Source organism: Musca domestica, unplaced genomic scaffold (assembly GCF_030504385.1).
Source record: "Musca domestica strain aabys unplaced genomic scaffold, Musca_domestica.polishedcontigs.V.1.1 171, whole genome shotgun sequence".
NCBI classification, from domain to species: Eukaryota; Metazoa; Arthropoda; class Insecta; order Diptera; family Muscidae; genus Musca; species Musca domestica.
In genome coordinates, this window is record NW_026712231.1 from 1 (window position 1) to 23,798 (window position 23,798).

The 23,798-nt window shown below is 35.1% G+C and overlaps 4 protein-coding genes across 4 annotated transcripts; all 4 read right to left on the minus strand.

The window, feature by feature from the left end:
• Positions 1 to 180: 180 nt before the first annotated feature.
• Positions 181 to 685, minus strand: LOC131801778 (larval cuticle protein 65Ag1-like). The gene is made up of 2 exons (XM_059120720.1): positions 507 to 685; positions 181 to 409 (listed from the first exon to the last, which is right to left on the minus strand). The coding sequence occupies exons 1-2, from the start codon at positions 617 to 619 to the stop codon at positions 211 to 213; spliced, it is 312 nt and encodes a 103-aa protein (XP_058976703.1). The 5' UTR covers positions 620 to 685; the 3' UTR covers positions 181 to 210.
• Positions 686 to 6,457: 5,772 nt separating this feature from the next.
• On the minus strand, positions 6,458 to 6,949 carry LOC109614421 (larval cuticle protein 65Ag1-like). Its single transcript, XM_020039852.2, has 2 exons — positions 6,788 to 6,949; positions 6,458 to 6,687 (listed from the first exon to the last, which is right to left on the minus strand). Exons 1-2 carry the CDS (start codon positions 6,898 to 6,900, stop codon positions 6,489 to 6,491), a joined length of 312 nt encoding a protein of 103 aa, XP_019895411.2. The 5' UTR covers positions 6,901 to 6,949; the 3' UTR covers positions 6,458 to 6,488.
• A 4,164-nt stretch (positions 6,950 to 11,113) lies between these two features.
• LOC131801779 (larval cuticle protein 65Ag1-like) lies at positions 11,114 to 11,554 on the minus strand. Its single transcript, XM_059120721.1, has 2 exons — positions 11,416 to 11,554; positions 11,114 to 11,312 (listed from the first exon to the last, which is right to left on the minus strand). The coding sequence occupies exons 1-2, from the start codon at positions 11,526 to 11,528 to the stop codon at positions 11,114 to 11,116; spliced, it is 312 nt and encodes a 103-aa protein (XP_058976704.1). The 5' UTR covers positions 11,529 to 11,554.
• A 10,171-nt stretch (positions 11,555 to 21,725) lies between these two features.
• On the minus strand, positions 21,726 to 22,493 carry LOC101889277 (larval cuticle protein 65Ag1). The gene is made up of 2 exons (XM_005174892.4): positions 22,223 to 22,493; positions 21,726 to 22,039 (listed from the first exon to the last, which is right to left on the minus strand). Exons 1-2 carry the CDS (start codon positions 22,345 to 22,347, stop codon positions 21,850 to 21,852), a joined length of 315 nt encoding a protein of 104 aa, XP_005174949.1. The 5' UTR covers positions 22,348 to 22,493; the 3' UTR covers positions 21,726 to 21,849.
• Positions 22,494 to 23,798: the final 1,305 nt, after the last annotated feature.

Below are 23,798 nucleotides of genomic sequence, written 5' to 3' on the forward strand. Positions count from 1 at the left end.
TATGGCGAAGGGTAAGAGAAAACAAAAAATCTTTTATGGGAACTCTTGCTGATATAGGGCTGATTTTCTTATCGACTTATATAAAAACTAAAAATCCCCATCTTCCATGTTCTGATAGTTAAAAAAATAATACAATATTCGTTTTTTTTTTGTTCAAAGAAACAAAACAGTTTTTTTTTTTATTAAATAATTAAATAACAATTAGACATCTTAGGCTTCAGGGGCAACGGGCAAATGGGCACCTTGGGGTTGGAAACCGTTTTCATCGGCAACATAGTTGACGGTGTAGGTTTGGCCATCATCAGCAACGAAGGAGAAAGAACCACGGACAGCAATGGCTTCTTGTTCGCTACCGGCATTGTTCAATTGACCTTGAGCTTCAGCCTTGGTGCCATCGCTGGTTTCGAAACTGTTGGAAAGATGAAATTAAAAGAAAATGTTGAATTAATCCATTTTTATTTGAGGAGGGGGGACATCAGGTCTTTGTGGGAGTTTCCGATACTTACGCATATTGGAAAGATTCAGGACCCACATCCGATTCACTGCGAACAATTTCAACATCGGCGGGAGCGGCCAAAGCCAAAGCGAAGAGAGCGGCAAAAACAATGATGAATTTCATTTTGAGTTGCTTGGTTTTTTTGCAAGTTGATCGATGTATATCGAGGTGTACTGGATGTGTGACTGATGGCCAGAGCCGACAACAGTTTTATAGTCGCACAAAAATTGTCTCTTCTCGGCCAGCCATCATCATCTTCATTGGCATTGTGGGCATCGTCATGTTCTTGGATATTGTCGTTTTAATGGATTTGATTTAAACTGGTTTCTCATCTTTAATTATGAACCGTCTTGCCCTGTCTGTAATCGAGCATAAATCCCAGTTCACACCTACAAGTTTCGGTTTGTTTGTGTGTTTTGCGATGATCTCGCTGGTAAGCAGGAAAACAAATTATACCATTGTTCGTTTGTTTGTTTTTTTTTTTACTGAGAATATTTAGTTGTTTGGTTTAGAGCAACCGGTCTTTAAAACATTACCAGCCTATGCTGATGTTTGAAATTCTCCTAAAACCCATGTTGTGCCCTATGGCATCAGCAGTGGTCGAGCAACCAGTTTTGAAAAAAAAAAAAAACGTTTTTAATTTATTTCGTTTTACGAACAGATAACAAATGTTCTGTGGCTAATTTTTATCAAATCTATTTGTCAAAATGGTGTAGTTGATAAATGGTAAATTTCCACATCACTTTCAATATTTCCGGAGAGACATTTGTAAAAATTGTGAATTTGGAAAAAATTAAATTTAAATTTCCAAATCGTGGTATAGGAACCACAAGTGTTGAAAATATCTAAAAGCTATTAAACAATTCAGGATTCGGGCGTCTTTTATATTTTATTAAAAGCTTTGAAGAAATGGGTTTTAAATGCCATATAACTCTACCTCCAGATATCCGGTATTTTGGAGATTTTTGTTACACTTTTCAGCGGAAATATTTCGAATTTGGAATTTTAAGTTTCAATGGTTACTACAGCCTGTGACGGAAAATTGTTTATATAAGTCGACGTCTTCGTATAGCCCTTATATAACGATACCTCGCTGTATTCGGTATTTTGGTGATTTTTGCGACATTATCCATCGGAATTGTTTCAAATTTTGTACTGAAGTTTCATAATGAATACTGCAGGTTCACGTCTTCGTATAGGCCCCAATATAACTTTAACTTCCTATATTCGGAATTTTTATGATGACAGCATAACCTCCACCATACATAGTATGGAGGGTATATTAAGTTCAACATTCCGTTTGTAAATCATTTTAGACCTAACAAAGTATATATATTCTTGATCAGCGTAAAATTCTGAAACGATTTAACCCTGTCCGTCCGTTCGTCTGTCCGTCTGTTGTAATCAGGCTAGAGTAAAAACGAATTAAGATAGGAAGGTAAAATTTTGCACAGATCGGTCTACGATATCGTATAACTCCCATATTAAGGTACCCCCCAAATTCGGTATTTTGTGGACTGTGGGAAATTCTATACAAGGGGTTCTTTGTGAGTACTTTACACCCTGGAAGAATATTGTCTGTATATGTCCAAGATATCGTATAGCTCTCATATAACTTTTCCCCCGATATTCGGTGTTTTAATGATTTTAGCCACATTTTTCAATGGAATTGTCTAAACATTCACACATGAAGTTCCTTCTGCATATTTAACCCCCAAGAAAAAGAAAATTTCCCATATAGGCCCAAGATGTCGTATATTCCTCATTCAAAGGTACCAATCCAGGCACCCCTATACTTAGTATTTTAATGATTTTATCGACATTATTCATCGGAAATGTTTCAAATTTCATATTTGAAAATTTTTTATGCAGGTCCTCGTCTTCATATTTCTTCCATATAACGGTATCTCCCGATATTCGGTGATTACATGATTTTAGCGACAATATTCAGCGGAATTGTTTACAATTTCGTATTGAAAGTTCGTAATGGGTACTATTACCTATGACCCTTGTCTATGTAGTTCTACGTCCTTCCATTGCCCACATATAACGGGTTTCATGTGAGCGGTATTTCTCCAAGCGTTTTTTTTTTTTTTGAAAATCTTGAATTTTCTTCCAAATTTTGAAGGGTATAAAAAGTTCGGGCCGGTTGAACTTAGCTGCTTTTTACCTATTATTTTAAAATTTCAAAATTCCTTGAAAATGTTGGAGGGTACTCAAATTTCGGTCCGGCGGAATTTAACTGTTTTTTACCCATTATTTTTAAAATTTCAAAATTCCTTGCAAATGTTGGAGGGCCGAACTTACAGCTTTTTGTACCCTCAGCCATATGGCTACAGAGGTTATATATCATTTGATACGGCCAAACGAGTCTCATCGATATAACGGTTTCATGGTTAAGAAACCCAGGGTCTGTTACGACTAAGTCCGTTTCAGGACATTTAGACCCGATACGGGAGTGTCCGCCAGTCTTCCTGCCTGCCTGATGTGCACGATAACTCTCGAAGTTAGTATTTGATCTGGTCCAAACTTGGAACATCGTAATATCATTATCAAAATTATATCATGTTCGGAGATTGGCAATATTGATCCACTCCTTCTGATACCTCCCCCACAAAAGGTCAAAATTTTTACGGTCCACCCCAACAAGTACCTCTCACACAAGGGGTCAAAATTCTGAATAATTATAGCTCTTATAAAATGTGATATAAGAGTTCGATTATCTTCAAATTCACACATCAGAATATTTTTATAAACCCGAGGTCTTATGTGAAAATGGAATATATCGCTCCACTCCTTCTTGTACCTCCCCCACAACGGGTCAAAATTTTGAATAATCATGAAGTTCACAAAACGCGAAATTAAAATCCGGTTCCAATAAGACTTGGAACATCTCAAATTTCCATTTACACGATATCTGTTATAAGGATGGTAGAGATAGGTCCACTCCTTCTGGTACCTCCCCCAAAAAGGGTCAAAGTTTTAATGGTTATACCTCTCATAAAATGCGAAATAAGCACCCAATTATCTACGAATTTCACACATCTCAATAATTTTGTTAACAAAAGATCTGGTTTGTAGGTGGGATGTATCGGTCCATTCCTTCAGGTACCTCCTCCACATAAGGTCAAAATTTTGAATAACTATATCTCTCTCATTCTTTTTTAGCTTCGCTCATTCCAATATTCCTACTAACACAAGATCTGCTGCGAAAATGGGATATATCGGTCTACTCTTTCTTGTACCTCCCCCACAACGGGTCAATTTTTGAATATCCATGAAGCAAATAAAACAGGAAATTAACATCCGATTCTATTCAGACTTGGTACATCTCAATATTTCCATCAACGCAAGATCTGTTATTAAGGGTCAAAATTTCGAATAACCAAGTTTTTGATATTTTCCCAAATATATGTTATAAAAATCTTTCTACCAAAAACGATAAAAAAAATCTACAAATCTATAATAAATCCACAAAAATTTAAAAAAAAAATTAAAGAAAAATGGGGATGTGACTCAGAATATTATATATAAGACAAATATTTTTTTTTTGATATTTTCCAAAAAATATGTTATAAAACCCCATTTATCAAGAACAGTAAGAAATCGAAAATATGTCCATCAAAAAAATTAAAATTCCCCAATTTTGGCTTTTATAATCTCCCCAAGAATATTTAAAAAGAAATCCAAGAATCTGGCTTTTAATCTCTCAAAAAAAAGCTCACGATTCGGACCTTGACAAGCCCTCGAAATATTTTCACAACTTTGATTTTTTATACACTCTACAAAAAAAATTCACGATTTTGGCCTTTTGTCTCTCAAAAGAGTTTAAAAAAATCCACGATTCTGACCATGATAAGCCCTCAAAATATATTCTTTAAAAATCCACTGTTCGAGGTTTTTTTATCCACCATTAACACTTTCAAAGTCCCTTATTAGGCAATTCATTTAAGTTTTCCTTTGAAAGTAATTAAATATACGAGAATCTGCCTTTGATGGTCCAAAGTTATGGGTTTGATGGTCCGTGAAAATTAATTAATTAATTAAAAGAAAAGTGGGCACGTGACTCAAAAAAATTCTATATAAAACAAATATTTTGTTTGATATTTTCTCAAAAATATGCTATAAAAATCTCTTTACCAAAAACAGTAAGAAATCTACAATAGGTCCATCAAAAAATTTTAGAATTTCCAAAAATTTGGATTTTCTAATCTCCCCAAAAATATTTAAAAAGAAATTCATGTGGACCTGCATTCATGGTTTTTAATCTTTCAAAAAATTAAAAAAAACACACGATTCTGGCCTTGACAAGCCCACGAAATATTTTCTTTAGAAATCCACTATTCGGGCTTTGAGAGTCCTTTCAAAGTCCCTTTCCTTTGAAAATAATTAAAAAGCCGAGATTCTGCCTTTAATGGTTCGCAGTTATAGGATTGATGGTCCTTTAAACTAAAAAAGAACAAGTAAAAAAACATTAAGTTCGGCCGGGCCAAACTTTTAATACCCTCCACCTTAGGGTAAAAGAAACATTAGAAGAAATGTGGCAAAAACCATTAAAATGCCGATTATGGGGAGGTACCGTTATATGGGGGCTATACCAAAACGTGGACCTATAATTACAATGTTTCGCCACCGGAGCTGGAACCCATTATGACCCACAAATACCAATTTTTAGACAAATCAGTGAAAAAATGTGGCAAAAACCATCAAAATACCGAATATCGGGAGGTACCGTTATATGGGGGCTATATCAAAACGTGGACCTATAATTACAATGTTTCGCCACCGGAGCTGGAACCCATTATGACCAACAAATACCGATTTTCAGACAAATCCGTGAAAAAATGTGGTAAAAAAACTAAAATACTAAATATCGGGAGGTACCTTTATATGGGGGCTATACCACAACGTGGACCTATACATGCAATGTTTTGCCACACGCTCAGGGACCCGCTATGACCTACAAATACCAATTTTAAGACAAATCCGTGAAAAAATGTGGCATAAATCATCAAAATACCGAATATCGGGAGGTACCGTTATATGGGGACTACACCAGAACGTGGACCGATATATCTCATTTTCAATACCAACCATCCTAGACACATGCAAATAGCTCTGCTAAATTTTGGAGCTCTACGTCAAATAATGTGGGTTGTATCGTGATTTCAACAGACAGACAGACAGACAGACAGACGGACATCGTTAAATCGACTTAGAATTTTATGCTGATTATGAATATATATACTTTATGGGGTCTAAAACGAATATTTAGGGATGTTACAAACGGAATGACAAAGTTAATATACCCTCCTTTCCAAGGTGGAGGGTATAAAAATCAAGACATGGCCCAAAAATTTTGTAAAAAAAAATATTTTTTTGTGTCTGATATGAGGAATCTACAATAGGTCCCTCAGGAAATATTCAAAATTTTCAAAATTTTGGTTTTCATACTCTCTGCAATAGTATTGAAAAAAAATCCACGATTCTGGTTATAAATCTCTCAAAAAAGTTTTAAAAAACACAAGATTCTGACGGTGATAACCTCGAAATAAGTTCTTCAAAAATCCATTATTCGAGGTTTGGGAGTCTAACATTTTTTATCCACCATTAGGCCTTGCAAAGTCCCTCATGAAATAATTTATTTTGGCTTTGATGGTCCACAGTTATAGGGTTGATGATCCTTTAAAATTAAAAATAAAAAATCAGGACATGGCTCAAAAAATAGTGATAGAAATAAACAAAAAAGAAAAAGGATTGTTGTTTTGATGACTTTAAAAAAATTTGGTGGTACAATTTCGAGATAATGGCTTTAAAAAAATATATACAAAATATTTCCATATAACTTTTAGATATTTGATAATATTCCCATGATCCTTTGAAACATAAAATATGGCCCATTTTACCACAATTAACGTCTCCCACATAAAATGCATTGTATAATTTTTTTTTTAAGTTTATTATTAACTAACTAAACAACAATCAGTACAACTTAAGCTTCAGGGGCAACGGGCAAATGGGCGCCTTGGGGTTGGAAACCGTTTTCATCGGCAACATAGTTGACGGTGTAGGTTTGACCATCATCAGCAACGAAGGAGAAAGAACCACGGACAGCAATAGCTTCTTGTTCGCTACCGGCATTGTTCAATTGACCTTGAGCTTCAGCCTTGGTGCCATCGCTGGTTTCGAAACTGTTGGAAGAATGACATTTAAAAAACATATTTAATTAATCCATATTGTTGTGGATGGGGATGACAACAGGATGACTTTTCGGGTGTTCCCGATACTTACGCATATTGGAAAGATTCAGGACCAACATCCGAATCACTGCGAACAATTTCAACATCGGCGGGAGCGGCCAAAGCCAAGGCGAAGAGAGCGGCAAAAACAATGATGAATTTCATTTTGAGTTGCTTGGTTTTTTTGCAAGTTGATCGATGTATATCGAGGTGTACTGGATGTGTGACTGATGGCCAGAGCCGACAACAGTTTTTATAGTCTCAAAAAAATCCACAGCATAGCTCGCTCATCTTCATGTTCTTCTTAATTTTACCATTTCAATGGTGACGATTTAAACTGGTTTCTTTGTGGTCTTTAATTATGATGAACTGACTGGCTTGCCCTGTCGCCTTAGTTAGTTGCTGTAATCAAGCGTAAGCGTAAAATCGCAAATCTCTTTCCCATATCATAGAGTTCTATATTGGATTTTTATACAACGGGTCAGTTCATTTGTCTTCTGTTCTATATAAGGAAAAAAAGGTGGACATTCTTGGTGGAACTCACTGTGATCGTTTATACAAGGTAATATATTATCAGGGAGGAGGATTTCATATCTTTCTTGGAAAAGATCCGGCGATATTTTGATCTGGGGAATTTTATCGCCTAGAAGAGCACATATAAGTCCTTTTTTGTTTTTATGCCCTCCCCCATATGCCTAAAGAGAGTCATCGAACTAACGGTTTCAGACCTAGCTCTTTTTGGACAAAATCCGTTTTAGGATATTTGGAATCGATCTAGCGATGTCCGTCCGTCTGGCTGGTACGCACGATAACTATCGAAGGGAGTATCCGATGTGATCCAAACTTGGTAGATCGTAATATTATTGTCAAACTTATATCGATTTCGGAGATGGACAAAATCGGAACACTCCTGCTGGTACCACCCTCACAAAAGGTCGAAATTTTCCAAAAATATTTTACTGCACGGAAAGAGAAAGGATAATTCAGTTCTAGGTTACGTGGAGAAAATGAACAATGTCGGTCCACTCCATCAAGTACCTCCCCCACAAAGGGTTAATATTTTCAATAAATATAACTCTTATAAAATGTGATTTAAGAGTTCGATTGTCTTCAAATTACACCCATATTTCTACCAACGAAAAACTTGGTGTAAAGATGAGATAAACCGGTCTACTCCTTCTAGACCTTCCCCTCAAGGAGGTCGAAATTTTGAATAACAAAACGCTAATAAATGGGAAATTAATTCAAATTACACACTTCACAATATTTTTATTAACCCAAGGTCTGGCGTAAAGATGGAATATATCGATCCACCCTTTCTGATAACTCCCCCACAAAGGGTCAACATTTTGAATATACATGAAACACGAAATATATATCCGATTTTATTCAGACTTGACAAATATCAATATTTCTATCAACACAAAATCCGTTATAAATATGTTATAAATCGGACCATTCCTTCTGATACCTCCCCCACAAAGCTTCAAGGTTTTAAATAACCAAAACGTGCATAAAATCCGAAATAAGTATCCAGTTCTCTTCCTAAAATTTACGAATTCCAAATTTACGAATTCTCAATCCTAAGATTTCAAAAACATAAAAAATAAATAAATAAATAAAATAAAATAAAAATGTGGAAGAGGGGAACTTGGCCCCTCTAGGTTAATTTGGAATATTATTTGTAGTACTTTCATAATCTACTGTGTTTTTTCGGTAGAAAAATTAAACATTGAATTTTGTTGTAGAAAAATATGAGGTACTCGCCCGATCAACGTGCTATTTTTATGTTTTTGAAATTTATCGAACTTTTATGGTGGAGGTACTAGAACGTGTGAACCGATAAATCCTGTATTTACATTTGTAGAAATGTTAAGTTACACAAAGTTGGAGAAAAATGCGGGACTTGTTTAGCATGTTATGAGAGTTTTAATGTTTCAAAAATCTGATCTTTCGTGGAGAGGTATTGGAAGGCGTTAACCGATTTCTCATCTGATCTAAAGTAAGTTAATATATTAGGGTGTGACAAATTTCAACGAAAGTTGATACAACCTTTGCTTTCGATAGCCTCCACCATACAGAGTATGAAGGATATATTAAGTTCGTCATTCCCTTTGTAACTCATCGAAACAAAAATTTTAGACCCAACAAAGTATGTATATTCTTGATCAGCGTAAAATTCTAAGACGTACAGGGTTATGTCCGACGGTCAGGCCGTCTGTTGTAATCATCCTGCAGTTAAAATGAATTAACATAGGAAGTTAAAATTATGCACAGATCAGTATTTTGTCTACAGGTAGGTCAAGTTCGCAGATTGGATATATCGGTGCACAATATCCCCATATAAAGGTACCCCCGTAGAAAAATTTGTCAATGGAATTGTATGAAATTCCACATCCTCCTGAGTCTTTACCCCCCGGGAAGAGTATTGTATATATAGGTCCACAACATCGTATATCCCCCACACAGCGGTACCTCCAGAACACTATACACCAGAATTGTTTCAATTTCCATATTTGAAGTTCGTAATAGGTACTACATATTATAAAAAAATGGCGAATGCAGGCCAAGGACTTTGTATAGCCCCCATATATCGGTTACTCCCTTCATTCCGTGTTTTGATGATTTTAGCTACAATATTCACCGGAATTGTTTCAAATTTCGTATTGGTAGTTCTAAGTGGGTATTACAGCCTGTGACAGAAAATTGATTATGCAGGTCCAGGTCTTCGTATAGCCCCCATATAACGGTAACTCCCTATATTCCGTACTTAGATGATTTTAGCCACATTTTCCAATGGAATTGTCTGAAAATTCACACAAGTAGTTCCTTCTGAGCACTAAACCCATTGAAAGAGAATTTTCTATATAGGTCCACAATATTGTAGAGCCGCCATATAACGGCACTCCCGATATTCTTCATTGTGTATTTTAGCCACATTTTTCAATGAAATTATCTGAAAATCCACACCAGAAGTTCCTTGTGAGCACTTTACCTTCGCTAGGAGGTAGATCACATTTATTCGTATAGACCCCATATAACTTTACCACCCGATATTGGGTATTTTGATGATTTCAGCGACATTAATGACCGGAACTGTTTCAAATTAAGCATTTGAACTTCCTAATGGATGCTACAGTCTTTGAGAGAAAATTTCCTATGCAGCTCTAGGTCTTCGTGTAGCCTCCATATAACGGTACCTCCCAATATTCGCCATTTTGATGATTTTAGCGTTATTACTCACCGGAATTCTTTCAAATTACGTATTTAGAGTTCGCAATGGGAACTACAGGCTATGACAGAAAATTGTCTTTGCAGGTCCAAGTCTTCGTATAGGCCCCATATATCAGTACCTCCCTATATTCGGTATTTTGACGAGTTTCGGTACAATACCCACCGAAATTGTTTGAGATGTCGTATTTGAAGTTCGTAATAGATATTATAGCCTGTGACAGAAAATTGTCTATGCTAGTCCAGGTCTTCGCACAGCTCCGATATAACAGTACCTCCCTATATACAATATTTTTATTTTTGCTACATTATTATTTCAAGTTTCGAATTTGAATATGGTAATAGCTTCTGACAAACAATGCCTATGTAGGTCCACGTCGTATAGACCCCAATATAACGGCTATATTCGGTATTTTTAAAATTTTAAGTTTTTTTAAAGGATTTTATTTTTTGAAAATTTTCAATTATGTTCCAAATGGTCTAGGGTATTTAAAGTTCGGCCGAACTTACTGCTTTTTAACTTCTTTTTTTTAAGAATGTTTCGATTTTGTCTATCTTAAAAAGTGATCTTATTATAATGAACCAAGTTATTAAAAAATTGCGTAATTTTTTCCGAGAGTTATCCTGTAATTTTTTCCGAGAGTTATCCTGTCGGACGGACATGGCTGGATCGATTCAAAATGTCCTGAAACATATTTCGTTCAAAGACATTTGGAATCTAACCCGTTTTTGCGATGAGGCACATTTTGGCCGTATTAAGTGATATATAACCTCGGTAGCCACATGGCGGAGGGTATAATAACAATCAATATACTCCTGGTATTTTTAGGGTTAACATTTGATTTTGAACCAATTTATCCATTTAGAGCACTGTACTCTCATTTGTCGTAGCATAAATTGTTTGCCTCAGGTCATTTTATGGTATCACCATAGAACCGGTTTTTTAAGGAAATATTTTCGAATATTTTTTTTTGGTTATTAGGAATCCCTCTGGAGGTTTCATTACAAACTTACAGCCATAAACCTGGTTTGTAAATGTAAACGTTACACTTGATTTTTTTAAACGAAATCAAAAAATATATATGTTTTTTTGTCTATAAACAAAACGTTTTTTTATTATTAACTAACTAAACAACAATCAGACAACTTAAGCTTCAGGGGCAACGGGCAAATGAGCACCTTGGGGTTGGAAACCGTTTTCATCGGCAACATAGGTGACGGTGTAGGTTTGACCATCATCAGCAACGAAGGAGTAAGAGCCCTTGACGGAAATAGCTTCATCTTCAGAGCCGACATTCTTCAATTGACCTTGAGCTTCAGCTTCGGTACCATCGCTGGTGGCATAACTGTAAAGAGGAAAAAATTAAAAAAATAAATGTTGAATTAATCTATCCTTTTTATGGTCGGCGGGGCAACGTCAATAAGAGTTTGAGAGTTCTGGATACTTACGCGTATTGGAAGGATTCGGGTCCAACTTCAGATTCGCTCTTAAGGATTTCAACTTCGGCGGGAGCGGCCAAAGCCAAGGCGAAGAGGGCAACGAAGACAATGATGAATTTCATTTTGTTTGAGTTGAGTTTAGCTTAGTTCAGAGTTTGAAAACTTTGTGCTGACTATCGAGATATTTCACAAGCTATTTATAGTGCAAATTGGCAAAAAAATGATTTTGAGATTTTCTGTTTTTTTTTTTGGTTTCTTTTTGAAAAGCGTTAAAATATTTCATTTGCATTAATTTAATACATTGCCAACCGAGCCAACATTTAACTCAGCATATTTTGTATTGGATTAAAAATGTTGCTCTTCTTTGCTTTGGGTGGTGTAAAGAACTTGCTTTATTGTGCCGCCCTTGAATGAGCCTATGTTTTGTAGTCTATACACACATACATACATATATGTATGTATGGCGATTTAAGCATTTTGAAACAAGTTTTGCAAATCGTGGTGAATTATGAGAAAGAAAAGTACAAATACAACAATAGTAAAAGGGCGTATTTTGTGAAACATAATTTTTGGACATACATAATTAGACGCAAAACTGGAGATTAGAATAAATGTAAATTAGTATATAATCTATTAACAAAATACAAAAGAATAACCAAATAAAAATTTAATAACAAAACATGAGGCTATACAAGGAAAAATTCAATCATATGTCATTTAGAATGTGATATTATCATTTTGAGGGGGTATTTTAATTCAGAACGTTACTCTTTGCATGCTCTGACATGAGGAAAAAATGAACTATATTCAAACCCTAATTGTATGCTATTAAAAGCTTTTCTTTAATACAGAAAAAGTGAAAACGTGTAAAAAAGCAATAAGTTCGGCCGGGCCGAACTTTTAATACCCTCCACCATATGGAACAAATTGGGAAATTTTCAAAAAAAAAAAAATAAATAAATAAAAAAAATCCGTTAAAAATTCTGTTAAAATCTTAAAAAATACCGAAAAGAAGATGTTGCCGTTAAATTGGGGTCTATACAAAGACATGGAACTGCATAGACAACTTTTGACTTAGGCCTTTAAAATACTCAAATAGGAAACATGGAAATAATCCGCTGAATAATGTAGCTAAAATCATCAGCAAGGGCTATTTCATAGGCTGTAGTACCCATTACGAACGTTAAATAACAAAATTGAAACAATTCCTATAAATAATGTCGCTAAAATCGTCAAAATATGGAATATAGGGAGGTACCGTTATATGGGGGCTATACGAAGGCCTGGACCTGCAAAGTCAATTCAGAGTCTGTAGTACCCATTACGTGCTCCACATACGAAATTTGAAACAATTCCTGTGAATAATGTAGCTAAAATCACCAAAATTCGGAATATAGGGATGTATCGTTATATGAGGGCCATTTGAAGACTTGGATCTGCAGAGATAAGTTTCTGCCTTAGGCTGTAGTATCCATTATGAACTTCAAGTACCAAGTTTGAAACAATTCCGGTGAATAATGTCCCTAAAATCATTAAAATACCTCATATCGGGAGATACCGATGTATGGGAGCTATATGAAGACCGGAATCTTCATAGTCAATTTTTTGTCTCGGGCTGTAATATCCGTTAGGAACTTGAAATACCAAATTTGAATTATTTCCGGTGAATACTGAAGCTAAAATCGTCAAAATACGGAATATAAGGAGATCTCGTTATATGGGTGCTATACGAAGACCTTGACCTGTATAGACAATTTTTTGTAACAAGCTGTAGCACCAATTATGAAGTTCAAATACGAAACTGGAAACAATTCCAGTGAATAATGTCGCTGAAATCATCAAAATACCGAATATCGGTTGTACTGATGTATGGGCCTACACGCTATCGTAGACCTATGTAGACAATTCTCTTCCAGGGAGTAAGGTACTTAGAAGGAACTTCTTGTGTGGATTTTGAAATGATTTCATTGAAAAATTGGGCTACAATCATCAAAATACCGAATAACCCATCTTCGAACTTGACCTGCCTGCAGACAAAAAACTGAACTGTGCAAAATTTTAGCTTCATATCTTAATTTGTTTTGACTCTAGCGTGATTACAACAGACGAACCCTGTCAAATTTTACTCTGATCAAGAATATATATATTTGTTAGGTCTGAAATTATTATTTGGATGAGTTACAAACGGAATGGCGAACTTAATATACCTCCCATACTATATATGGTGGAGGGTATAACAAAATGGCAAGGTTTAGTTTTGCTGAGTCAACCTGCAAATACTCTTTACCATGCTTTGCAACGGCATCTCTAAGCCTGCCGTTCCACGAGTCCACGAAGAACATTGGATATGAAAGAGATATTTTATTTAGAAGACCCCGAAAAGCCCGAGACCTCATAACAATAAAAGCTTGTTGCTCCTTGCTTCAAAAAAAAAATAATAAATAAATAAAATAAATAAATAAACAAAATAAATAAATAAAAATAAATAAATAAAAATAAATAAATAAAAATAAATAAATAAAATAAAAAAAATATTTTAAAAAACCACGCATGTTACCCCATGGGTTCTTTTAAAACTATTCTTAAAAAAATCACATTTCTTGTTCCTTGTGTTCTTGAAGAAATATCCTTGAAAAATCGTAAAATAACCAATTCTGTTAAGTCTTTAAAAAAATGTTGCTTCTTCGGCCCTTGAAAAAAATTCAATCAAGGTTTGATGTTCTTATGTTCTTTAAAAAATACAAAATACATCCATTGGTCCATAAAAAAAGGAATCGTTTTCCTTGGATCGTGAGAAAAAAAAAAAATAAAATCTATTATTGTAATTTCTTAGAACCCTAAAAAAAATTATTTCTAGTTCTTTAAAAAATCGTCTGAAAAATCCTAGTTTTCTTTAAAAAGTTTTCAAAAGATATCCATGGAAAATCCTAAAATATCCACGATTATTGGGTCCTTGAAAAAATTTTGCTCCTTGGGTGTTTGAAAAAATTGAAATCAATGTTTGCTGTTCTTAGGTTTTTTTTTAAGAAATTAAAAAAAAATTTTTTTTTTTTAAAGTGATTTTTCTGAACTCATGGAACAACAATTCTGAATTATTTTTTTTTAAGAACCAACAGAGCAACATATGTTGTTTTTTTAATTTTTTTTTAAACAGCCTGGAAACAGCATTCGTTGATTTCAATATTTTAAAGGACCCAAGGACCAATATTTATATATTTTTTATATTTTTTAAGAAATTAGGATTTTCCAAACTATTTTTTAATGACCTAGGAAGAAAATTTTTTTTTTGGTTCTAAAAAGTTACAATAATGAATTTTTAAATTGATTTCACAGGACCAAAGAACAATGATTCTGCATAATTTATTATTAGGGACCAAACGTTAATTTTTTGTAAGAATATGGGAATAGGAACCGCAATCCTAGAATCTTTTTTAAGAATTTGTTTTTAAAGAAACTAGGAATAGCAAACTTTGATTTAAATATTTATTCAAGATCCTAACAAACCTAGATGTTTTAGGATTTTTTCAGTACTCGAGGAACTATAATCGCGCATCTTTTTGAAAAATTTTCAAGAATCCAAAGAACAAAAATCATTTTTAAAGGGTTTAGATTTTAAGAATGGATTTTGGTTGAAAGCTTTGGAGCAACAAACATGAAAAAGTCTCAAACATTTTTTTGAAGGACTTTTTTATTTTCCTTTTTTAAAAACTGTGATTTTTTTAAAAACAAATCGAAGAAAAATGTAGAAAAAGTCGTGGATTTTTTCCCGAACCCAAGGAACAACGATTCCGGATTATATTTTTATTCAAGGACCGAAAAAGCAACAAAAGTAGGTTTTTTAAGAAATTGTTTTAAAAGAACCTAGGAACAGCATTAGTTGATTTCAATTTTTTTAAGAACCCAAGATGCAATATTTTTTTTATCAAGAACCCATGGAGCCATAAACGTGTATATTTTTGAAGCACTCAAGGATCAACAAACTTGTATTTTTTTAGAAATTAGGATTTTCAGACGTTTTCTTAAAAACCTAGGAAGAAATATTTTTTCAGGTTCGAAGAAATTGCAATAATGGATCTTTCCCAGGACCCAAGAAACAACGATTCTGGATCAATTGTTTTAAGGACCAAAGGAGCAAAAGACGTTACTGTTTTTAAGAATATGGGAACAGGAATAGCAATAGTTGATTTTTCAAGGGCCCAAGGAGCAACAAACGTCTTTTTTAATATTTTTTCGAAGACCAAAAAGATAACAAACATATTTTATTTTAGAATATTTTTGAAAGGACCACAGGAGCATCGTGCGTAGATTTTTTAGGAATATTATTTTTTTTTTTGGAAGCAAGAAACTTGAATTTTTGAGGCAATTTTTTTGAGGAACATTTTTATTTTATTTTCCTCTTTTAAGAACCCACGGAGCAACAAACTGGGTCTGGGAATTATTGTTTCAAGGATCCAAGGAGCATGGATCAAAAAAATCGAAGACAATGTTCGGTCGGGCCGAACTTTGGAAAAAATTTGGAAATTTTCAAAAAAAAAAAAAGAAAAAAAATCGTAAAAAATTTTAATATTGAATGTATAGAGATTTACCGTGGACCTGCATAGGCAATTCTTGTCATCGGCCAATATTCAAATATTTCCGGTGAATAATGTCGCAAAACGTCGTTTCATTACGAACTTTAAATACGAAATTTGAAACAATTCCGGTTAATAATGTCGCTAAAATCAACAAAATACCGAATATCGGTATGTATCGTTATATGGAGACTATACTAAAACATCGACCTCTGTAGACATATATCTTCCAGGATGTAAACTACTCAGAAGGATAGCCATAGAAAAATTTGGCTAAAATCATTAAAACACCGAATATCGTGAGGTACCGTTATATAGGGGATATAGGATATAGTGGACCGATATAGCCCATCTTCGAACTTGACCTGACTGCAGACAACCCACAGTAACTATTGTTACCGAATTTCAGAGCTCTGTCAAAAATAATATGGTCTCTTTATTTTCATTTAAAGAGATAAACGGACATCGGGAAATCCACCTATAATTTAATGGAGAATTAGAACATTATGTCGTTTCTCTGGAATATTTCGCGCTGTTGCCAATAGAATGACAAATCCAATATACCTTCCAGTTCGATGTAGTTCCAATTGAACTTTGGCAGAGACACATGCTATTTTTTTGCTTATTCTCTCCTCTTCTTTTTTTGACGTCCACGTTCATTTTCAACTAATGGTTCATTCACTCGTGGCTAACAATCAAACAAAGCAAATTTTGTTTAACACAAAAGCAATAGCAGAAGGAGAAGAAGAACAGATAGGATTAAAAAAGAAAAATAAAAATTATAAATACAAAAAAAAAATAGTAATTAACACTAAAAATCTGGTTTAGTCAAATGATGAAGTTGTAGTGTCAACCAGTAAAGTTTGGCAACTAGTTTCAAAATTAAGAAAAAATATGAAAAAATAGCAATGTGATACTACAAACAGGCATACATAAATATACATACATATATGTATGAATTAGAATAATGGTAGTGTAGACATTATAAATAATTTAAAGTGCATATGTAAATATGTATATCATACAGAGACAAAGGGATGAGTTCAGGTTTTTTTTCATGAGAACATAAGTGATTCTTGCATTTGTTGGTTGTTCGGAAGACAGCAGTTATAATGGATTTCCTTAGAACTGAGATGATAACACTCTGTGCAAAACATTTAATAATTTCAGGAAACATTTAGGAAATTATGAAATAAGAACCAAAGAAAGACACGCTTTGACAGGCGTTTTTAAAGTTTACATCGCCAAGTAACCTAAATAGAGGCGACAATATCCTACCTCATTCACATTCTTGGACATTTTCGGATTAAAATTCCTTAGATTTGGCACATTTTAGGTATACAGTATCTTAAGCAATATTTTAGAATTGTGCATAATTTTGGTTCTTTGTTTGAACGGGATCGCAGCACGTTTTCGAAATTTGCTTCTTCTAAAATTTTACTATGGATGTCAGTATACATAAAACGTCTAAATTCTACCTAATCCTAACGTCAGAATATACAAGTTAGGAAGTATCAGTCGGTTTTTTTTCGACAGATGTATGCCCTCAGCCAATGTCTGTCTTTTTTTTAAATAAATTGACTTGCGTTATGATTATTCAAACTGTTGACCCTATTTGAGTTGTAGCGACGACTTCCTTCGTTTTTCTGATAATTTTTCGAAAACATTAAAATATGCGTGGGGTTTAAGACATTCCACTTCATCTTATGCTGATAAATCTATTGGGTTGTGCAGAAAATTTGGAATTTTGTGGGGGAGGTTCCAGAAGGGGTGGGCCGATATCTATCATTTTCCTATTTTGTATATATATATCCGATATATTGGCTATCAGCATCACTGTAATAGTCAACATTGACCTTTAAATGTATTTTCGTATGTTTTGACATAAAAGTAATGGTTTATTTTACTCAACTTTATCAACTCAGCGTGATAGGAAATCCATATATAATTTCCCACATAATTTTTGGGTATAAATATTGGGAGGTGTAAAATTTTAAGAGAATCGGATGCTTATTTCGTGTTTATAAGCGTTTTGTTACTCAAAAATGGGGCCCTCGTTATTGGGGAGGTACCAGCAGGAGGGAAATACTCAGATGTACCAAGTTTGAAGAGAAATTCGCAAGTTCGTGAGGGGATGCCATAAAGGACGGCCCGATAGGTATTATCTTTACACCAGATATCGCATTTTATTAGAGTTTTGTGGTTACTCAAAAAAAAATTAACCCCTTTGTGCGGAAGGTACTAGAAGGTGTAGCCCGATATCTACTATCTTCACAACAGAACATGTGTTGATAGAAATATTAAGATACAGGGTTGTCCATATTCGACGGACCCATCTGGCAACGCCATAACTTTTGGCAGAGATGTCACATCGCTTAATAACATACCGCGTTTGAAGCGTCAGTCCAAGCAGATTTTTACCTTGAACCACGCCACGCGAGCGCTCTCAAAATAGTTGAAATTTACATTCAACAGAAGAATTGGATTGAAATGGACCCAAAGGGCCCAAAGGTCCGTCGAATATGGGCAACCGAGTTTGAAAGTAATGGGAGGCTTATATCATATTTTATGAGGGTTTTGTTACTTAAAATCTTAGCCCCTTTGTCGTGGAGTTACATGAAGGAATGGATCGATATATACCACCTTCACAGCAGATCTTGTGGTGATAAAAATATTAGGATGTGTCGAGTTTCAAAGGAATCGGATACAGATAATGCCTTTTTTAGACGTTATGGTAATTCGAAATTTTGACCTTTTGTGGGGGAGGTACCAGAAGAGGTTGACCAATATATCCCATCTTTACATTAGAATTTGTGTTAGTAGAAAAATTTAGATGTCTTAAATATGAATAGAATCGGATACTTATTTCGCTTTTTATTGATGTTTTGGCAATTCGAAATTTTGTCCCTTTGTGGGGAAAGTACTAGAAAGAGTGGATCGATATATTCCATCTTCACAGCAGATCTTGTGCTGATAGAAGTATTAGAAAGTGTCGATTTTCAAAGGAATCGGATGATCATATTACGATTTATGAACACCATGATTATTCGAAATTTTGACCCTTTGTGGGGGAGGTACCAGAAGAAGTGGACCAATATATCTCATCATCACACCAGATATTGTGTTAGTAGAAATATTGAGATGTTTTAAATTTGAAGAGAATCGGATGCTTATTTCGCTTTTTATTAAAGTTTTAGTTAGTCAAATTTTTGGCCCATTGTGGGGGAGGTACAAGAAGGAGTTAGCCGATATATACCATCTTTCCAACAGAACTTGTGTTTTTAGAAATATTCAAGGTGTGACGAGCTTGAAAATCATCAGATGCTTATTTCGCATTTTATGAGTTCCATGGGTATTCCAGATTTTGACCCGTTGTGTGGGAGGTACCAAAAGGAGTGGGCCGATATAACCTATTTTCTAGTTTGAAGACAATCGGAATCTTACATCACATTTTATAAGATATATAATTATTCAATATTTTGACCATGTGTTGAGGAGGTACTTTATGGAGTGGACCTATATTGTCCATTTCTCTTTCGTTTCTCTTTCTGTGTAGCAAAATATACCAGAAAGTGTGGGCGGATATTGCCCATCTCCGAACTCCATCTAAGTTTGATAATTATATACCAAGTTTGTACCAAATTGGATACTCCCTTCGGAAAGTGTCGTGCGCATGAGCCAGCCAGACAGACAGACGGACGGACATCGCTAGATCGACTCCAAATGTCCTGTCCTGATTTGGACCAAAGAGAACTAGGGTCTAAAACCGTTATTTCGATGAGGCATGCTTTAGCCTATCAAACGATATATATCCTCTGTAGCCATATGGCTGAGAGTACAAAAATGTGAATTTCATAAGAATTAAGCCCTATTAAAAGGAAACATACTTCAGGGCGTATAAGTGTCGGCGTACATCATACGCCTGCAATAACAAGATATTCTAGATTTTTAAGCATTTTGCAAGAGCCTTAACAATGTTTTTATACCCTCCACCTTGGAAAGGAGGGTATATTAACTTTGTCCGTCTGTCTGTTGAAATCATGATACAGCCTACAATAATTTAGAGCGTAGAGCCTGAAAATTTAGCAGAGCAATTTGTATTGTATCTAGGATGGTTGGTATTGAAAATGAGATATATCGGTCCACGTTTTGCTAAAGTCCCCATATAACGGTATCTCCCGATATTCGGTATTTTGATAATTTATGCCACATTTTTTCTCGGATTTGTCGGAAAATTGGTATTTGTATGTCATAACGGATCCCAGTTTGTGTGGCAAAATATTGCATCTATAGGTTAACGCTTTGGTATAGCCCCCATATAACGGTTCCTCCCTATATTCGATATTTTGATGATTTTACCGACGTTATTCACCGGAATTGTTTCAAATTTGGTATTTGAGGTCCATAATAGATACTACAGCCTAAGACAGAAAATTGTCTGTGCAGGTCCACGTCTTCGTATAGCCCCCATATAACGGTACCTCCCTATATTCGATATTTTGATGATCTAAGCGTCATTATTCACCGGAGTAGTTTCAAATTACGTATTTAGAGTTCGTAATGGATACTACAGCCTATGGCATAAAATTGCCTATGCAGGTCCAGGTATTCGTATAGGCCCTCCCTATATTCGGTATTTTGACGATTTTATGTACAATACTCATAGAAATTGATTGAGATGTCGTATTTGAAGTTCGTAATGGATGCTCCAGCCTTTGACAGAAAATTGTCTATGCAGCTCCGGGTCTTCGTATAGTCTCCATATATCAGTACCTCCCTATATTCGGTATTTTGACGATTTTAGGTACAATACCCACCGAAATTGTTTGAAATGTCGAATTTGAAGTTCGTAATGGATGCTACAGCCTGTGACAGAAAATTGTCTATACTGGTCCAGGTCTTCGCACACCAAATTTTAACAGAATTTTTTAAGGATTTTTTTTTTTTTTTTGAAAATTTCCAATTACGTTCCAAATGGTGGAGGTTATTCGAAGCTCGGCCCAGTCGAACTTTCTGCTTTTTACTTATTTTATTTCAAGTTTCGAATTTGAATATTGTAATGGCTTATGACAAACAATGCCTATGTAGGCCAACGTCGTATAGATCCCAATATAACGGCTATATTCGGTATTTTTAAAATTTTAACAGAATTTTTTAAGAATTGTTTTTTTTTGAAAATTTCCAAAATTGTTCCAAATGGTATAGGGTATTCAAATTTCGCCCCAGCCGAACTTACTGTTTTTTAACTGGTTTTTATTTAATTCCTGTAGTAGAAAAACCTTGCACAGATGTAAAGCATTTTTAAGGCGAAAAATCAAAAGAGTAGATGTGCCCAGAGTAGAGTAGATGGACTCGGTGGCTATCAGTGGATGGACCCGGTAGCTATCTATTGTAGAGTATATGGACCCGGTGGCCATCTAGTGTACAATGATAATAATCTGAACAAAATTTGAAGTAATTGAAGTATAATCTGGACAAAAATTGAAGTAACCGGGCCCATCTACTCTACGGGCCCATCTACTCTTCACTAGATGACCATCGGGTCCATGTTCTCTACAGTAGATGGGTCCGGTGACTTTTCTTCAATTACTTACTCACTTCTTAAATTTTTGTCCAGATTATACTTCAATTACTTCAAATTTTGGTCCAGATTATTATCATTCTGAAAATATTCTGCAAATGTTCGCATCTCCCGTTATTACCCAAAAATTCCCATATTTTATATTTTCCTTGACTTAAAAATCACAATTTATTATCGAACAATTTTTATTTACAAACTAAAATATGAAATTTCCGAAAAAAATCGAATATCTAAACCTAGTTAACACAAAATGAACACAGTTATTTCTTGGTGAGGTTTCGGGCGAAGCATTTACAGGCGAGGCAAGTGATCACCTTCGGGTTGGAAACCGTTCTCATCAGCCAAATAGGTAACGGTATACTGTTGGCCATCATCGCCGACATAGGAGAATGAGCCGCGTACAACAATGGCTTCATGATCGGTGCCAATATCCTTCAACTGACCTTCCTCCTGGTGGGATTTGCCATCGCTTGTTTCAACACTAAAAGAAAAACGAAAAACGAAAGGGAACAGAGTAAAAGGCAAGGCGTATGAAATGAAGAAGAATAATGAGTTGCTGTTTTTTGTTCGGTTTCACCTTGGCCCAGTGAACCAAATACATCCAACCAAACCAGTTGGTTGGTTGATTGGTTGGATGGTCGGCCCATGTCTCATTCATACTTACGCAAACTTGTATCCTTCGGGTTGTACATCCGAATCGTAACGTAATACCTGGGCCTCTTGCTGGGGTGGGGCAGCCAAGACACAGGCGAACATGGCAACAAATAAAACGGCAACGGTGAATTTCATGGTGATGCTGGTGTTGTTGTGATTTGGCGAAGTTGTTGTTTTGAGTTGAGAAAAAAAATCCGTTAAAAATTGGCAACGGCAGAGAACGGTATCGATCGGCTGCTTGGCTGTTAACTGTGCAAGTACTAGACAATTAATGTTAACTACAGCTTCTCATTACCGGCATTTTATACATAATCTCCAAGGCATGAGCAATTGTCCAGCCACAGCTGTATGGCTCACGTTGTTGTTGTTGTTGTTTTTGTTGGGATTTTGGAAACGAGTACCATTTTTGTTTACAAATACATTGGAGTCAAAAAAATTCAGGCAAAAGGGATTGTTCGCCCAAAAAAAAAAAAAAAAAAAAAAAAAAAAACAGCGAAAAAAAAAAGATGATAATAAAAATTGTGGACATGTTGTGGGTTGATACGACCATGAATGGTCGGATGGCTGGTCGGTTGGTTGGATGGATGCAAAAGAACATGAACATGCAGATGAGTATGAAGTTTTCACAGCATGATGATATTTACTGCTACAAGTAAATTCCATTTAATCAGACAACCAGGCAGTGGATCGAACGAACGACCGAGCGACCGACCTACCGACAGACAGACAAAAAACATTAACACCAAATAATAACTGAATATGTATGGCCATCATCAATCGATTGTTCGATCGATCGATAAGCAGCGTAAAACTTGTTTTCTCATTCATGGATGTAATACAGAAACATCAGCATCATCTCCGCCAAAGATCATCTTCTACCTCCTCTTCATCTTGTGGTTTGGATCAAAGACCAAAAATCCGAAAGATATAAAACCAAAATCGCTAGATATCACCGTTTGCTTTTTCTTCTTCGTTTTTTTTTTTTTTGGCTAATTTTCAACCTTTAATCGATTCAAGTGAATCGCTCGTTCGCTCGCTTGCTCTGCGGCTCAGAGGGGGAAATACCAACCACCATTTGCCGTTTGTGTGTCAAGTTCAATTTAATTTCTTATTTAATTAAGGCGTGGCCCTGGCAATACCAACCAACATCCATCAAACAACGTTTGTTATCCATCAATAAAACAGCAGCAGCGCCAGCACCAGCAACAACAACAACAACAGCAACAGCCAAAATATAACTGACTGCAGTCATAGCAACCGCTTCTGTTATTTGTTTTTTTTTTGCTAGCCACAAAGCCAGAGGGGAGCCGGCGTATCCGTTGCTTATCTATTTGATTAGATGTAACGCATTGTGATCGCATTTGATCATCGATCTCATTTCCATCGCGGCTGGCTAATGTGCGGGTGGGATGTGTAAACTGCATTGTGCCACCGTAAATCATGAAGGTGTGAATGGCTTCGGTTTTATGGTTGGATAAAAGCAAAAAAGTGAGGAATTTCAAAAAAAAAAAAAAAAAAAAAAAAAAAAAACTTAGTTGCGGACACTAAAATTTGAGGTGTTTAAAAATCAATACCTCAAACCAATA

Excerpts from the sequence above, each read along its gene's own strand:
- LOC131801778 (XM_059120720.1), bottom strand. The coding sequence starts at position 619 with ATGAAATTCATCATTGTTTTTGCCGCTCTCTTCGCTTTGGCTTTGGCC. Across the intron at positions 410-506 it reads CCTGAATCTTTCCAATATGC|TTTCGAAACCAGCGATGGCA; the intron begins GTAAGTATCGGA and ends TCTTTCCAACAG.
- LOC109614421 (XM_020039852.2), bottom strand. The coding sequence starts at position 6,900 with ATGAAATTCATCATTGTTTTTGCCGCTCTCTTCGCCTTGGCTTTGGCC. Across the intron at positions 6,688-6,787 it reads CCTGAATCTTTCCAATATGC|TTTCGAAACCAGCGATGGCA; the intron begins GTAAGTATCGGG and ends TTCTTCCAACAG.
- LOC131801779 (XM_059120721.1), bottom strand. The coding sequence starts at position 11,528 with ATGAAATTCATCATTGTCTTCGTTGCCCTCTTCGCCTTGGCTTTGGCC. Across the intron at positions 11,313-11,415 it reads CCCGAATCCTTCCAATACGC|TTATGCCACCAGCGATGGTA; the intron begins GTAAGTATCCAG and ends TCCTCTTTACAG.
- LOC101889277 (XM_005174892.4), bottom strand. The coding sequence starts at position 22,347 with ATGAAATTCACCGTTGCCGTTTTATTTGTTGCCATGTTCGCCTGTGTC. Across the intron at positions 22,040-22,222 it reads CCCGAAGGATACAAGTTTGC|TGTTGAAACAAGCGATGGCA; the intron begins GTAAGTATGAAT and ends TTTTTCTTTTAG.